The sequence below is a fragment of the Hemibagrus wyckioides genome, linkage group LG03 (assembly GCF_019097595.1).
Source record: "Hemibagrus wyckioides isolate EC202008001 linkage group LG03, SWU_Hwy_1.0, whole genome shotgun sequence".
NCBI classification, from domain to species: domain Eukaryota; kingdom Metazoa; phylum Chordata; class Actinopteri; order Siluriformes; family Bagridae; genus Hemibagrus; species Hemibagrus wyckioides.
Window position 1 is genome coordinate 28998825 of NC_080712.1, and position 17624 is coordinate 29016448.

Here is a 17624-nt window from a genome sequence, read left to right on the forward strand (position 1 = left end):
GACAAAGCTCTCGTCTTTGGCCTGAGCCGGGCTTGTCTCAGCCACCCACATGCTGATTAGCCCACTCGAAAGATATGATGAAAACCATAAATCACAATTCTGTCTTGGAGGAACCTTGCACAACATTTTACTGCTCTTTAATTATACATCCTTAACAAACGCACACACACATGTAGAGTTTGCTCGCTGAAAGCAGAAATTATCATCATATTTTAAATAATGCTTATTCATTATTTTGCTGTTAGAGCATATCTGTGCATTCGGTCTTCACCAGCTCAACTTTCTCACACCTGTACATCTCACGCACTCCTTCCTTCTTACACTTTATTTTTTCTCTATTGTATCTGTCAGTATCTGTTTATGTATAGCTTCCGCTCGTAGACTCTTAAAACCCGAATAGTCTTCCAGGTGTTTACCCTATAGTCCTGCATTATGCTTTTGTGTGTGTGTGTGCGCACAGCTGTTGCGTGAGCGGTGTTATTTGCACAGTCGCCCGTGTACCTTTTGTACGGCCGGAGGATTAAGTTGCGTCTGAAAATGAAGAGCTTTCAGTCTGTCCTTTCCGGGGCAACAAATTTAATGACTCATTTTGTTCTAGTCTTGTGTCCGTCCAGTTAAATGGCCTGTAGAACATGTCCCTCCTCAAGGGACGTGCATAACTTGCATGAGTATCTTGCATACACATACATTTAGTCACATTTTGTCACAGTGTATGCTGACAATGTGCTGGATTTTCCTCTTCATTAGGTAAAGGGCTGAGGGAGATGCTCCAGAGCTTTTAATAATGGAAACGACCTGTGACGAGGACGTGCAGCTCCACACAGGAACACTCTTCTTCTACTGTTCCTCCTTTCTATTTTCTCTCTCTTTTTCCCTCTTTTTTGCTGATTTCCAGCTTTTCACTTTATGGTACAAGAATACAAATGACTTGTAGTCTTTTGTAGAGTTGTACTTTCTGCCTTTTTTCCCCCAATTAGCTTAAGTACAAGACCAAGTACATTTAACAATACATTGTAAGAAAGTGATATAGTGTTAACTGGCAGAGCTGGTCTGAAGGCATGGACACAAATCTCTCTCTCTTTCTCTCTCTCTCACACACACACACTCAAAAACCCTGCAGAGCTCAGCTGGGATTTCTAACCTCCCAGCTCAGGCAAATATCTATGTTCTTTTGGGGGTAGTTATTTCCCTCCCAAATTTTCCTTTCACAGCGTTTTTTGCATAGCACATCACTCGCTCTCCATTCTCTCTGTCCCTTTTCTCCCCTCCAATCCCACTCCTTCCCTTCCCAGTTCCTATGTGGCAATTGGCCTGAGCTGTGGAGACGGTGATTGTCGTCTTTCCTTTCATCCATCCTCGCCTCTCATTAGGTTTATCCAGCCTTTTGGCTCTTTCTCCATTCAATCCACCTGCTCCCGTTCTTTCTGTTTCTCTTTTTGTGTAACCCATCTTGTCCCTGTATAATAGGACACTCTAATGGATTTGGCCCAGAATTTGTCACAGTCTAATGGACCGTGCTTTAAGGATGCACAAAGGTTTTGTCCTAACCCTTTATATTTTTTCTTAACAGTGTTTTACAGCTTGGCGGGCGCTGCGCTCGACTGCCTGTTAACACCAAACTGCAGCGTTTGTTCAGGTGCATGTTAGGTGTGTGGGGTGCTCACTAAGGAAAAGTGCTTATTACTGTCTAAACTATATAACTGTACTGACATCGCTGTCTTTTATTTTTAGCAAAATTCAAAATGCCAGCGTCTCCGTATTTTTATGCTATACGCTACATTACAGTTGTGCTGTAACCTAACGTGATCTAACGTACACTTTTAATTGTCTTGTTGTGCTAATTATATATCTTGTGCTCTTGCAATTGTCTCTCATTTTCTTTTCCACTCATGTAACCAATAAAACCTTCCATTCTCTCTTGTCCCTGTCTCTCCATCCTTTCTTCTTTTCCATTTCATCCAAACCACCCTCCATCCTTCCAATTTTTTCCTATCCATCCTGTATGCTCGTCCCTCTGTGTAGGACTTCTGGCAGGTATGGGGATGATACTGAGCTGCATGAGCGTGCGCACGAGTGTGTGTGTGCGCGCGCGCGCGCGCGTGTGTGCGCTTGTGTGTGTAGATGCAGTTGAGAGCCTTTGCACTAAAAAAACTCCCTTATGCCTCTCTCTCTCTCTCTCTCTCTCTCTCTCTCTCCAAGAGTTGTCAGAGCTGGTCTCTCTTTGCCTGAGCAAGCCTTTCACCTAAACCTTAGTCCTCAATTACACTGCACAGGAATGCAGCCAAGCAGCGCATTACCGCTATATAAATTTCATTAATAATCATTGGTTTGGGAATATAGCGTGGTGCCAAGCAGAAAGTGAGAATTTTGGATTCAGCAGAAATGAGAACGGAATGATTCCTGACAGAGCATCTTTCCCCTAATGGTCTGTTTGAGAGACAGAGAGAGAGGCAGACTGACACAGACAGATAGATGGGACTCAACTTTCCATCACAAATGCTTATGATCTTATGCAAATTTGCTGAACTTGGCGTGTCAGTGTAGAGATCGAGAGGGGAAATGCTGCTGTGCTCACATTATAAGTTTCAGGTTTAGAAACCCCTAAACATTTAAATGTTAAACCCTAAACATTTATGACTCAAAACCAAGGACTGATTTTATTCTAAACTAAATCTAAATAGTAATTTAAATAGAAAATAATTGACCAGGATTCCTCTTCTGCAAACCAACCCAGAAATCAACAGAAATTATATACATATAATTTTAATAACTTTTATTTATTTATTTATTTATTTATTTATTTATTTATTTATTTATTTATTTATTTATTTATTTTTACAGCTTGTAATGTTTAAATATATAATAATATTTAGATAATAGATAATATTTTAAATCTTTGTAATTATTGGTTTAAAAAACCTTCAAACATTGCACGCTGCACCTTAAATAAAGCAGCAAATATTTACATTTTTTCACGCAGAGATTACTCAGACAAATAATTTGTCTTTATTTTATTGACAGACGCACCCTTATTACACAGTGTGTCTAATCTCTGATCTTAGTATCTGATAGTATAACTGCTGCTTTCAGTAAAAACACTCCTTGGTATTGGATTCTGGTTTTAGGTATAGGACACACACACAACTCACCAGACAACAAGAAGGGAAAAGGACAGCAGTTGTGTACAGGTGTTTCAGTGAACACACACACACCTGAAACCCAGCTGACGTTAGCAGAAGCAAGCTCTCAGTGGTGGAACAATGTAGCTGACTGTGGCCTCTGAATTATTAACCATGCATACACATACACATTCAGTTTGTATGTACGGTTGTGTGTGTATCTGAAGGGAAATGAGCGAAGGTGCATGTGCACGCATGAATAATTCAGCACTTCCAGCAGAAGATCAGATCAACTTTTCTAAACATTAGTTGTGAGTAGGCTTCCCTCAGGCAAGAGAAATCCTGTATCTGATCTTGAATTGTTCTCTCTCTCTCTATCTCTCTCTCTCTTTTTCTCTCTTTGTGTGTGCATGCCCTGCTGAATGTCTGCAGGACGGCCACTGCAAGCCGGGAGTGGGTGGTAGAGTTGCCTGTTGCACCCCCTGTCTGCACTCTGTGGCACCACAGTTTGCCCTGATCTCAGGAAAGCTCGTTCTTTCCTCCGATGTACGGAAACATAACGTACCAGACCGCATTGTTAGCATGCTGCAGAAGTGTAAAGGGAATGAGCTACACTCCTCTAACCTCTATCCCTATATGGTTGTAGGGCACTGTGATGTCACATCATCTGCCTAGTGTCAGGTGACCTAGGTGGACAGGCAGGGGGTGGGGAAGGTGGGGCAGGTGTTGTGATGAGCCTGTGGCATGCTAATAGAGCTGCTGCCAGTGGATAATGGTGTGATGGCTTGTGGCTGAATTTTGTTGACCTTATTTTGGGCTTTCAGTCTCGGCAGGAGCCCTTCGATGACAGTTGAAGGTGCTATACACACACACGCACACGTTTGTCTTACTATTCATGTGAAGACTTTAGCAAACATTTTAGCTCTTTTGTTATTTTTTATTGCATGAAGTCTTTTCTCATAAAACAGTTTTCCTCTGAGGGACCAGCCAAAGTTCCCCGTAAAGTCAAAATAGTCAGATATTCTTATTCTTTGTTTCCTCAAAGATATCAAAACATGCTCTCACACACACACACTTTCCTCTCAGACTGTAAGTTGATGGTAATTGGTGTATATGACAACCTAATATCTTGAACACTATGGAACACCTGCTTTGAGATTTCTTGTGTGGCAAACACACACACACACACACACACACACACACAAAGGTCTACAGAAACACCATTTGCAATTCATTTGTTCCCAAATGGCATTAAGATGAAGAATGAAATGAGTTGTGAATGTGTGTGTGTGTGTGTGTGTGTGTGTGTGTGTGAGAAAGACCTTGATAAAAAAGGAGGACCTTTTCTAAAGTCCCTGATGAATGATCTGGGATGTTGATTGCTGTTCGTCACTGTGCATGGCTTATATGGCGTCTCAAGACGACTCCTATTCCTTTTAGTCTTGCATTTTTTGTTTTTCATTCGTTCATGCCTTTTTGCAAGCTTTCTTGCTTATTCAATTTCTTTTGTAACGGGTGAAGACGTTGTCATGAAACACCTGTTTAGAAATGTGCTTCCAGCCCAGTGATGGAAGTTCCTGTGAGACAGAAGCTTGAGAAGATCCAGGACTGGAATGGGAATGTACTTCTCACTTTCTTTTAATTATCCTTCACATTGTCATCAGCTCTAGTCTATTAACCCATTGTAAGTACACTGAGCATTTCTACTTTGACGCACGTTTATAGTGTTCATTGAGAGAGCCAGACGCACACGGGCATGGTTGCACAATCAGGTCTTCTTGACGGATTGATTTAATCACACTTGCACACAAGACTGTCTTCCTCTGTTACGAATCTGTCCATCAGTAGAACTAATAAAGTGAACCCTCGCAGCACTGCTAGTGAAACCGCAGGAACCTCTTCCCAGCTCACATACTTGGTAAGCAAGGGTCTGAGGGCTTCTCCTTATGTCTAGCAATACTGTCTTCCCAAACAACATGGAAGCCCTGAAGCAAGGCCAAACAAAAAGAGAAAGAAATGAAAGGGAGGCAGGAATCCCCCTCCAGCATTCCCTCCATCCAGTGCACACTGCTCCTCAATCTGAACACACCACGTTCTGTACCTGAGCTCGGCTTTAGAGCTTACAGCTTTTCATAGGACACCCTCACATCTCCTTTTTCGACTTTTCTGCCCCCATCCAATCATCAGAATCCTATAAGATTCTACCCCTGGTGCTCATGTTGAATTAGGCAGCTAACCTGCTAACCATTTACATTTAGCGAAACAGTTATGTAATCAGACGTGGGAGTTTCCTTACTCGCAGTTCAAAAATAGTAACAAGCATGGAGCTTTTTACAAGACATCTGAAGTGCCATTACACAACATATAGAGTACACTGCCATAGACACTGATTATGTTCTGCTTATATTGATTATAGCTGTTTTATTGAGTGTGTAGCTTCTACAACTTCAACCAATCCAGCTTTTACTGGCAGTTATGAAAAATGTGCCATGAGTTTGCTACTGCACAAATACATGTGAAGCCTTTTAGATCAAGCTGCAATCTCATCTGTCTCAGTGCTATCTCGGATACGTCTGTGTTGTTGCAATACTGTCTCTGCTGTGTCTCAGTGCTGTCTCAATATTGTCTCTGCTGTGTGTTAGTGCTGTTGCAATTCTGTCTCGGCTGTGTCTTAGTACTCTCTCAATACTGTCTCAGCTGTCTGTGGCTGTGTTGGTGCTGTCACAATGCTGTCTCAGTACTGTCTCAGCTGTGTCTTAGTACTGTCTCAGCTGTGTCTTAGTACTGTCTCAGTGCTGTGGCAATACTGTCTCAGTTGTGTTTTAGTGCTGTCTCAATACTGTCTCGGCTGTGTCTTAGTGCTGTCTCGATACTGTCTCAGCTGTGTCTTAGTGCTGTGGTAATACTGTCTCAGTTGTGCTTTAGTGCTGTCTCAATACTGTCTCAGCTGTGTCTTAGTGCTGTGGTAATACTGTCTCAGCTGTGTCTTAGTGCTGTCTCGATACTGTCTCAGCTGTGTCTTAGTGCTGTGGTAATACTGTCTCAGTTGTGCTTTAGTGCTGTCTCAATACTGTCTCAGCTGTGTCTTAGTGCTGTGGTAATACTGTCTCAGCTGTGTCTTAGTGCTGTCTCGATACTGTCTCAGCTGTGTCTTAGTGCTGTGGTAATACTGTCTCAGCTGTGTCTTAGTGCTGTCTCGATACTGTCTCAGCTGTGTCTTAGTGCTGTCTCAATGCTGCCTCAGCTGTGCCTTAGTGCTGTCTCTATACTGTCTCAGCTGTGTCTTAGTACTGTCTCAGTGCTGTTGCAATACTGTCTCAGTTGTGTCTTAGTGCTGTCTCAGTACTGTCTCAGCTGTCTCAATACTGTCTCAGATATGTCTGTGTTGTTGCAATACTGTCTCTGCTGTGACTCAGTGCTGTCTCAATATTGTCTCTGCTGTGTTAGTGCTGTTGCAATACTGTCTAGGCTGTGTCTTAGTACTGTCTCAATACTGTCTCGGCTGTGTCTTAGTGCTGTCACAATGTTGTCTCAATACTGTCTCAGCTGTGTCTTAGTGCTGTCACAATGTTGTCTCAATACTGTCTCAGCTGTGTCTTAGTACTGTCTCAGTGCTGTGGCAATACTGTCTCAGTGCTGTGGCAATACTGTCTCAGTGCTGTGGCAATACTGTCGCAGTTGTGTCTTAGTACTGTCTCAATACTGTCTCAGCTGTGTCTTAGTGCTGTCTCAATACTGTCTCAGCTGTCTCAATACTGTCTTAGTGCTGTCACAATGCTGTCTTAATACTGTCTCAGCTGTGTCTTAGTACTGTCTCAGTTCTGTGGCAATACTGTCTCAGCTGTGTCTTAGTGCTGTCTCAATGCTGCCTCAGCTGTACCTTAGTGCTATCTCTATACCATCTCAGTTGTGTTTTAGTGCTGTCTCAATGCTGCCTCAGCTGTACCTTAGTGCTATCTCTATACTGTCTCAGCTGTGTCTTAGTGCTGTCTCAATGCTGCCTCAGCTGTACCTTAGTGCTATCTCTATACCATCTCAGCTGTGTCTTAGTACTGTCTAAGTGCTGTTGCAATACTGTCTCAGTTGTCTTAGTGCTGTCTCAATACTGTCTCAGCTGTGTCTTAGTGCTGTCACAATGCTGTTTCAGTCCTGTTGCAATACTGCCTCTGCTGTGTCTCAGTGCTGTCTCAATACTTTCTCAGCTGTGTCTCAATGCTGTCTTGATACTGTCTCTGCTGGGTCTCAGGGCTGTCTCAGTATTTTCTTTATCCTATCTCAGCTGTTTCTTAGTGCTGCCACCATGCAGTGTTGCCCATGTCTCAGTGCTGTCTTTATGTCTCGGTTGTTTCTCTGTATTTTCTTTATCCTGTCTCAGCTGTTTCTCTATCCTGTCTTCATGCAGTTTTGCCCGTGTCTCGGTGCTGTCTTCATCCTGTCTCAGCTGAGTCTCCGTGTTCTGTACATGTCATCTCCGCTGTGCTTCAGTGCCGTCTACAGTCTTTGTGTTGTGTATCAGGTCGGAGACTCCAGGGCATGTGGTGCTGAACAGAGCAGCAGCCATTAGACGTACAAGTCCAGCTGTCAGTTTCCCTTTCTCTTCATCCTCCTGCTTTTCCCTTTCTCGCTCTCTCTCTCTCTCTCTCTCTCTCTCATCTGTGAGCATAGACTGTTACTGATGGAGCAGGATCACCTCACAGGCTCAAATACCTTCTGTCTTGCAGTTGTGTGTGTGTGTGTTTGTGTATGGTTATCTGTGTGGGTGTTGGTTCGCAAGTTTTGCTCCCTTTTTATGTTCATTTGTAGCCTGCTGAGTGTTGTTTGTGTGTTCCTGGCTGAGAAAGGTGCTGCATGTTCTCTGAGGATCTCTGAAGGTGACAGCAGGGACATGTGGTGCCTAGAGCGCACACACACACACACACACACACACACACACGTATTCTCTAATCAGATGCTTTTGCTGCAGTAGCTATTACCCAGACTTCCCCGTCTGCAATAAAAATAACTTGCGCTCTCCTGGTATTTCAACACAAAAACACACATCTTCAGCCTTGCTCTTAGACTTAATTATTCCAGCATCACTCCCGCGAGCAGCGGAGCCGTGTTCTTGATAAGTGTTTTGGTGTAAATCTCATAGCTCTATTTTTATAGCGCAGTGACGTAACAGTGTGTAGGCTCTGAAAAATTCTAGCGTAGAACTGAATTCATATTTGTGTAATAGGTTTACGAAGTGTAACCACCATGAATCATCCTAGTGATGGGTAAATTCCGCGGCTAATCTTTTAGTTGATGCCATAACAAGGCAGAGGTCGTCTGCTACTCTGCTGTCAGAAGTCGAGAGACTGTTTAGTGCTGTATGAGATGATTAGTGGTGTAGACTGCAGCATTAGCACAAAAGTCGAAGCTTTGGAAGATGTGTTTCAGCAAAGGATGAAGATGAGGGGGAGAGAGAGCTTGAGGATTAAAGCGCCGCTGCATCGCTTTCTAAATAGAAATGAATCAAGAAAAGCATTAGCTGAAGTAAGAGTGGATCAACATGTTGATGAAAAAATAAAATGTGGACAGACATTCAAGTCTTCCAAGCTGGATTTTTTTCTTTAGTTGTGCAAACACTCTGTTGTCACTATTATTTCAGGGCCAAATGACAGTCGTTGCTCTCTGTTCCCGAGTGCTGCTGAACTAGTTTCCTGTAAACTCTTACACTGCATTATACAGAGTGTTCAGCACAACAAGGACTATTTTTCCTCCAAAGTGTAAAATTTAGGTCGCCTATTGCTTATGATGCCATTTGAATCAAGCAGCTGTGTAGCTGAACAAAGTTTTATTTTTTCTCGGCTATGTTTGAGTAGACTACGGGATAAATAGCACATATACTATACATTCGTATTTGTCAGAATAATGCAGATTGGTCTGTTTTGTTAAAAAAGGCCTGTATTTTTTTTATCTGTCCTAGTTAAATAAGTTATGTTATTTCAGTTAAGTAAAAAATCATCCAGCACACCTATAGTGAATGTGTGTGTGTGATGTCACCGTCCTTGATGAAGTCAATAATGGTGAGGTTTTTCTGTTTATTTTTTTTTTTTCTCTTAACCCTTCTCTCTTCTTCCTTGACACTCTGATGGGATTTCCACCAGACGGAGGTAACACACAGATTGAACTCTGGCATGATGTGTGTGTGTGTGTGTGTGAGAGAGAGAGAGAGAGAGAGAGAGAGCGATATACACTGCAGTCTGTGTAGACGTCGTTGTTGTTCAGTCACCGTGATCAAATGTAGGACGGACCACTTCACTGTCTGTCTGTGATGTTTATGTAGTCTTTTGTTTCACATGCAACTCTGTGGTAGTGTTTCACATTAGACTGTTGTTGTACACTGATTTATGTGCCACTGTGATGATAATGATGATGATAACATGTTCTCTTCATGTTCCCTCTTCCACTCTGCCGTGTCTGCCTGAATGAGTATGCTGCACTTGCATGGTCGGTAGATGTCATGTATACTGTGTGCGCATTTGTGTGTGTATTAGCATGCTAGTGTGTGTCGGTTGTTCTAATGGACATAGAATTCGTACTGCAGTAAGCTGTTTCACCGAACGCAGGTGCTCAGATAACACCCTATCTATCTTTCTCTCTGGGGACCAACAGAAGATTTCTCAGGAGCGGGAGAAGTTCGCAGACGAGGACAGCATCTTCTATACGCTCGGGGAGTGCGGCCTCATCTCCTTCTCCGACTACATATTCCTCACCACTGTTCTCTCCAGTGAGTGTGTGCTTTTGTTTTCTGGCCCTTTAATCATCTCGGATTTGCGCATTGTGCAAGAGTTGCCAAGGGAACATGACAAAAGGAATATAATGTTGTAAAAACATCTGCTTCTCATAATACATTTAAACACAGTTCCCTCAGGATGTAACATATGTGTCTAGTGTCCTTCCTAATCTAATCTAATCTAATCTAATCTAATCTAATCTAATCCACACTTACTCACTGTCTAATAGGATTAAAGCAACAAGCATCTCTAATTAAGACACCATTCACTCAAAGTGCCCTTGAAATCAAGATTGACAGAGCTTTATGTTCACTATTATGGACAAATCAATGCTGATATATCTGAAGTTAATTAAAATATTCAATGACTCGTTCTGTTCTTGTCTTGTAATCATCCAATTAAAAAAATCTCTAGACTGTTTGTGTCCCGCCCTATGGGACATGTCTTGCTCTACAGTTGTAGCTTTCAAACAGCTTTTAACCATCATCCTCAGATCAACCCCGTATGACATGTACAACTCATCACCTATGATATCATCCTCTTAAAGGCGACAGGCATGGCAGTGACAAATCCTCCACGGTTAAAAAATGACTCACTAAAGCTTTACCTATTCTCCATATTTAACTAGTTTTAGCTAAGCTTCTGTCAAGTTTGTTTAGATTCAGAAGAGGTGTGGAGCATCTTAAAAGTTTCAAAAATGCAAGGTCCATAAAGACATGGATGAGAGAGTTTGGTGTGGCGGAACTTCACAGAGTCCTGACCTCAACCAGATAGAACACCTTTAGGATGAATTAGAGCAGAGACTGAGAGCCAGACCTTCTCGTCCAGCATCAGTGCCTGACCTCACAAATGCGCTTATAGTGGAATGGTCAAAAAGTCCGATAAACACACTCCTAAACCTTGTGGAAAGCCTTCCCAGAAGAGTTGAAGCTGTTATAGCTACAAAGGGCGGGCCAACTCCGTATTACATTCATGTGCATGTGAAGGCAGATGTCCCAGTTCTGGAATTTTTGGAATGGCGTCTCTGCTCTAATTCATCCCAAAGGTGTTCTGTCAGGTTGAGGTCAGGACTCTGTGCAGACCTGTCAAGTTCCTCCACACCAAACTCACTCATCCATGTCTTTATGGACCTTGCTTTGTGCACTGGTGTGCAGTCATGTTGGAACAGGAAGGGGTTCATCCCTAAACTGTTCCCACAAAGTTGGGAGCATGAAATTGTCCAAAATGTCTTGGAGTTGCTTTGACTGGAACTAATGGGTCAAGCCCAGCCCCTGAAAAACAACACCTGAATTCAATGATTTGGAGGGGTGTCCCAAAACTTTTGGCAATATAGTGTACCTGTTCTCCATATTAGCTAGTTTTCTAAGCTTCTGTCAAGTTCTTTTTAGATTCAGCAGAGGTGTTGAGCATCTCAAAATTTTCCAGGTATAAATCAGTCAAATGCTTCAAACACAGTGTCACTGACTTCTTGTTTCAAATTGCCTCTGACGCAATTTTAGTGTAATTTAAAAAAGAAAAAAAGGTGATATGACGCTAAATAACCTACTCATTTAAAGTGTACTGAGCAATATGTCTGACAGATGGAAACCGGTAATACAGTGAGTGTGTGTTTTCAGTAACAGATCACATGTTGTATTAATTGTCATGCTACAGCAGAGCCGGATCGCTAGATACAGTTAATGTAATGATCCGAAACTCATTTCAGTCTTTTTACTGTGCACACTAAACTGCTAACAAAAGCTAAAAAGCTGCAGGGTTTTGTATAATCTGCTCTGTTGTGTAGAATGCAATAACAAATCAGTGCTACCTTTTTGATTCATTATTCGCCATGCGTTTGCTTTTTCTTCCAGCGCCCCAGAGAAACTTTGAGATCGCCTTCAAGATGTTTGATTTAAATGGGGATGGTGAGGTGGACCTGGAGGAGTTCGAGCAGGTAGGAACACACACACACACACACACACACACACACACACACACACACACCATCAATGAGCTTTGAAGATATTCCATTCTCTCTTAACCCAGAGATCTTAAACCCACTCATCCATATAGATTCTCATCGTCAGCTGCCTTTTCTTTTTTTTTTTAATGATTTTAGACCATTCACTTTAGCAGAGACACAGACACAAAGCAGCCTGACATTTCACAAAGCTTTTATTTCACACACGAGCAGGCATGCTCGGGGCTGTATGAGGATTTTAGATAGTTAACTGCGTAGAACTGCTACTATTTAATCAGAACGACGTTCAGATTGAATTCTATTAATTATAAGTAAAATCTGGTATGCTCTTAAACCGTGGCATGTGATATCCAGGTATCTGATTTCATCAAAGGTTGCTTTAATTCTGTGCATATGAACAGTCACATAATAATAATAATAATAATAATAATAATAATAATAATAATGATGAATCCCACACATTGAAAACAACTCTACTGATATGTGGCTGCTACATACATTTTTGCTTTAAGAACTTCCCCCTTATTTTTTTTACCATATATGGTAAATAATGGCTTGCCTTTAAGAGTGATTTTAAGGCCACATGCGTGCAAATTCCAGTTACATTTGAAAAGGCTGCGATGGTGTAAATGTAACGTGTTGCGACACGTGCAAGATTTGCGTCATTATTCGTCTCATAGCCGGATGGAAAATGTCAGTCTCCGGTTTCTTGTTTTTGAAATGTTCCTGTGGTTAAAAACGCTAAAGAAAAGCGTGCACTTGAGTGAGCCTGTCGATGCTATCATTGCGGTTGGTTGTGGGACGAGTTGCTAGATGGGATAAACCAAAATTGCACTCGAAATCCGCTAATGAGCCACTCATCTCTCTCAGCAAAGAGCTTCCTATGGAAACAAATTCAAGCCGTTGTGAGATCCGCCATTTATCATCACCATCCCATTGAGTCTTTTAGATCTAAGATGCTTTTTACTCTCTAGTTTATCGGTCACCTGTTTGTACGGCATTATGAGCACCACCGTCTGCCATTACCGTGGAAATTATGCTGGAAGTGGGATCTCCTCCATTACTTTCCCAACCACTAGGGGTTTGTAATTAAACACGATAAGGAGCCCTTCTAAATATACACACGTCATCACACCCGAGAATACCTTGATAAAGCACATCCTGTGTATTATAAACCACAAATCCAGCCCGACTGAAATTAATGAATGACTCCAGCCAGTTACTCATAAGCAAATATTAGCGTTTTTGCCCCAGCTGTTATGCAGAAGGATATGGAGCATTAATCAGAGCTGGATAGACTACAACACTGCTCATTAAGTGCTCATAAGCATATGTCCGCTCACGATCCTACAGCTCATGTGGCTCCACTCACTCAAAAGCCTGTGTTTGTCTACACAGCTTGTTTAAGTGTGAATTGGAATTTATTTAAAATGTTGTTTAACGTTTTGAAACCAGCTCCAGTATTTTGTGATATTGCAACAGAGCCCTGTCTCAGAATACTTCTTTGTATGTGTGCATCACAGGTGCAGAGTATAATCCGTTCTCAGACCAGCATGGGCATGAGGCATAGGGATCGCTCCACCACAGGCAACACTCTGAAGACATCCGGCTGCAGCTCGGCTCTAACCACCTACTTCTTCGGAGCCGACCTGAAGGGCAAACTCACCATCGGCACTTTCCTGGAATTCCAGAGGAAACTGCAGCACGATGTTCTCAAGCTTGAGGTACAGCACTTCTAGACTGAGCTACACTGCAAAAATAAGGCCAAAAATATGTCAGCAACCCCCACCCCCCATTTTAAAAACAACAGCCAAGCAAATCAACATTTGAAGCTAGAACTTGAATCTATTAGCCGTCACTATCTGGAAGCCCTGCCCCCTTTCCACCGCCTCACATTAGTATTAGTATATTGGTGCTTGAAAGACGCACTGCTATAGTGCTTTAATCTTCTGTCCTGGTCAATAGAGCATAGTTTGAGGTCATTCATGTGAAATAAAATCCGCATATGTTTACAAGGATATAATTCGGATTGTGTGACTAGATTTCTTAGAGGTGTATCAGAAGCTTGCCAAGCGTTTTCAGAGAATCTCGACCATGTGGAGCCATTTCACAGTTTCTACTGGTGACATCATTCCAGCGATTTGTGGAAGAACTAAATCAGGGCAGTAATGACGCCTCGGGGTGTAAACGGCGGCTTTGTAGACATCTCAGCTGTTGTTCTATTAACTGATAATGACCGCCACTTGGATTTATCTCACTTGCTTGTTCCTAGCAGGAAAATATTGAAGCATGTTCCAAAATCTATGCCTCCTGTGCATTGAGTCTCTACATTGCAAAACTATTTGTGTGATTGTTATAAATTTTAACCACTTGAGATTGGCTGTAAAACCCAGTGCACTGGAATGCCCTAAATTTTGAAAGAGAAGAGGCGAATAGAGAAAAAGGAATAAACAGAAATGGCACACAGACTGACAGATCTCGGTCTCTATGATGGCAGCACAAAGTCAGCATGTGTCATCGTTTCATGTTGTCTCGGTCACTGTTTCTCTTCTTTAACGTAAATGCTGAGGCAGCAGGTCTGGTTTTTTTTTTTTTCCTAGCTTGCTGTCCAGTCTGTTATGATGTAGACGTTTCCACCGGGTTACTTCCGTTTCCTGTCTCTCTTTGGCCTCTCTCTGGCGCCACTGTCCATTTGATGGACATTCTCACTTAAGGGGATTGAGTTTAGACTCCGGCTGCTTATCTCTGGTGCAGCGGGGAAGTGACTGAAGTCACAGGACCGGTGAGGATTTGTGAGGGCGGTGATAATACGGGACTTGATTTGACTTCAAGTCCCTCACTTAAAAAGATAACAAGTTATTGGGCTGAATTTTTAATACGCCGCTCAGAATAGGTTTGAGATTTTTACAAAGATTAGCCTCATAAATCCCAAGTTTATCTTCATTGTGCTGTAACAGTTAGTTGACTGCAGTAGATGGAGCTATTTCTCATGTCTGGTTGTCTAACAGTGGGGGGAAAAAGAAGAAAGAGCAGCCTGCAGAGTTTCTTATACATTTGGAAAGTCATAAAGCCGGGACTCGGTGCTGTTAAGATTAGATCGGAAAGTAGTTAGCTGCGTAGATGAAGTACATTGCATGCAGATCAAAACCTATAATGTTTATTCTGCATTCAAAGAAATAAAGCACACAGAATCAGCCATAGTGTTATGGATTCCTATTTGTTTCTCTCTCTCTCTCTCTCTTTTTCATGGTGCCTTGATTAATGGTACTTGACTTGCTTGTAGAAAGGCGAAGCTGCATGTGTGTGATTTCAGTGCTTTTTAAGCATACAGTGTGTACGAACAAACCAGTCCCAGTGCTGCTCTGCTGTCTGGATGATGCATGACTGTGCTAGCTTATGCCTCATCACGCAGCACAAAGGAGATTTACATACAGATAGGGTGGAGTTTCAGAGCGAGACAGAGAGTGTAACAGAAAGAAAAGAATTAGCAGCAGGGCTTTTCTGTCTAATACTGAAAATATATAATGAACATACAAAAGGGTTAGATAAGCATGTGATTAAACTCCTCAGTCTTATCCTGTGTGTGTGTGTGTGTGTGTGTAGTTTGAAAGGAATGACCCAGCGGATGGCAGAATCTCAGAGAGGCAGTTTGGTGGCATGCTTCTGGCCTACAGTGGTGTCCAGTCGCGTAAACTCAAACAGATGCAAAAAGGACTGAAGAAGATGTTTAAAGATGCACAGGTAAGCCTGATAAGCACAGAGAGAGAGAGAGAGGAACGACTCAGAACAGAGCAGTCAGGATCAAATGCAACATTAGCTTTGCCGTATGATGGTATGTGATGGGATACTGTGTACTCCTCTCTCTCCTTCACTCACTCCGTCTACGAATCATTACCCATCTATTCCTCATGACTCTCAGCTTATCGGCAAATTAGCTTTCAAGCTCTCAGTGTGTTACTGTTTACCAAGGCAGACGAGCTTAAAGGTGAAAAGGTGAGTACAAGGTAATTTTCTTGGCCGTAGGTTGTTGTTTCTCAAAAGCAGCCTAATATTGAAATCCACTGATGACTCGGTGCTCATGAATATAAGGTTTCGACATGACTGGTTCCATTGCTTTCCATTGATGAGATTATGAACTGCTTTGGCTGGACAGTGTGGTTCATTGACTTGGCAAGTGAATAAGCGCTATCTGGTGATGCGGAGGCGTTAGCTGGCTTAATAGGCAGACAGTGGAAAGCTTCAGATTTGTAACTGCGAGTCAGCTTAAAATCGTTTTGTGTCGTATATCGATAAATCAGTATCATAGAAGAGTATTTATACTTGTAGCGAGTGATACAGAGATTTCTGCTTTAGCATTTCATGGGGTTTTAACAAAATAAAACTTGTCAAATAGTTGCAGTGGCATACCATCTGAAAGGCATTGTTTTCCTGTACTGAGAAATTCATTTCAAGCCATTGTGCTGAAGCAGTTCTGATTTTAACATCAGTGTTAAACAAGACTGGTATTCTTTATTATTTTTTTTGTTAGAACAGCTCCTTCACCTTAAGAAAAGAGAGATGTATTTATTTTGTCTGGGAGAACGGCGTTGCAATGAAATCAAATAGGCGCTTTTATGACTCAGAATGCAGTGAATTGGGCTTTAAGGAATACGAAAACTCAATTTCAGATCTTCTCCTTTGGGTATGGAGTACTTTTATGCCATTTTTTTCTCTCTTAATGACTGCAATCATGTAACTAACCGTATCCTGCTCACCTAGCCACCTCTCAGGAGGCATTGAGCTAAAACATCTCGCACATACCCGTATGTGACCAGTCGCCCGTACATGCACACTCCACTGCTTCTAGATTCCTAGTGTCCTGTTTTGGCTAGTGTGAAGTGACCTTTGCGTGATCCAGCTACAGACAAATCAGTCATGCTTCACTGCTAGCTGAAACCGATGGACAGCCATCGTTCCTTCATCTTTCGCTTGTCTCTGTTGTATTAATTAGGGGATCACGTTTGAAGAAGTGGAGAATTTTTTCACGTTTCTGAAGAACGTGAATGACGTGGACACGGCTCTGAGTTTCTACCACATGGCTGGTGCCTCTATAGACAAAGGTACACGCATACACACCTCTCTTTTTTTTTTTGTTGTTGTTTTTTGCAAACGTCTTACTTTTTTGGAACTGCCGTTTATCAGCTTCAGCATTTTTCCCAGGCAGTGCTCATATTTCCTCCCTCTTCTCTCCATCATTCTGGCCTCCAGCCTGATCAGCCATCAGCCAGCTTGTAGCTCACTGTACCTTCTGTCTCTCTCTATCTGTCTCTCTGTGTCTTTGCCCTGTTACACTCTGTCTCTATATTTTATATTATTGTAATTAATAACAATTTCATCTTCAATCACAGCTAAGGAGGAAAAAGCTTGTGCCGGTGATTGGCTCATATCCTGGTGTTTCAGGGTTAGAGATTGTTTTCATTCATTCCCTCACAACTCCCAGAATCCAAAGCAAATTACTGCACTCTCTTTATCCACTCTTCCTTTATTGATCTGGAGAGCTGTATGTGTTGCTGTTCATATTATATGTCACTTACTCTATGTGCTTTCAGAAACACTTTCCACCCCTCACTATGTGACATAATTAAATATAGTGTAGGTGTGTAGGTGTGCGAGTCTGCTGTAGCTATGGCAGCGTGGCCTTGTATGAATTGCTGGACCACTGAAGCTTTCACAATGTTCGGAGCTATTCATTCTGGCCCTTGAGTGCGTCATATGTCTTAACTCGTTTATGATAACAAGTCTGAT

General features: G+C 42.1%; 1 protein-coding gene across 1 annotated transcript in view; it reads left to right on the top strand.

The window, feature by feature from the left end:
- The window catches only part of micu1 (mitochondrial calcium uptake 1), a 39381-nt gene that overhangs the window by 17885 nt on the left and 3872 nt on the right, over nucleotides 1-17624 (top strand). The window contains exons 6-10 of the mRNA XM_058385875.1: nucleotides 9759-9873; nucleotides 11731-11813; nucleotides 13364-13564; nucleotides 15444-15581; nucleotides 16831-16939. Of these exons, the coding sequence (XP_058241858.1) occupies nucleotides 9759-9873; nucleotides 11731-11813; nucleotides 13364-13564; nucleotides 15444-15581; nucleotides 16831-16939 (646 nt within the window). The remainder of the gene's footprint in view (nucleotides 1-9758; nucleotides 9874-11730; nucleotides 11814-13363; nucleotides 13565-15443; nucleotides 15582-16830; nucleotides 16940-17624) is intronic.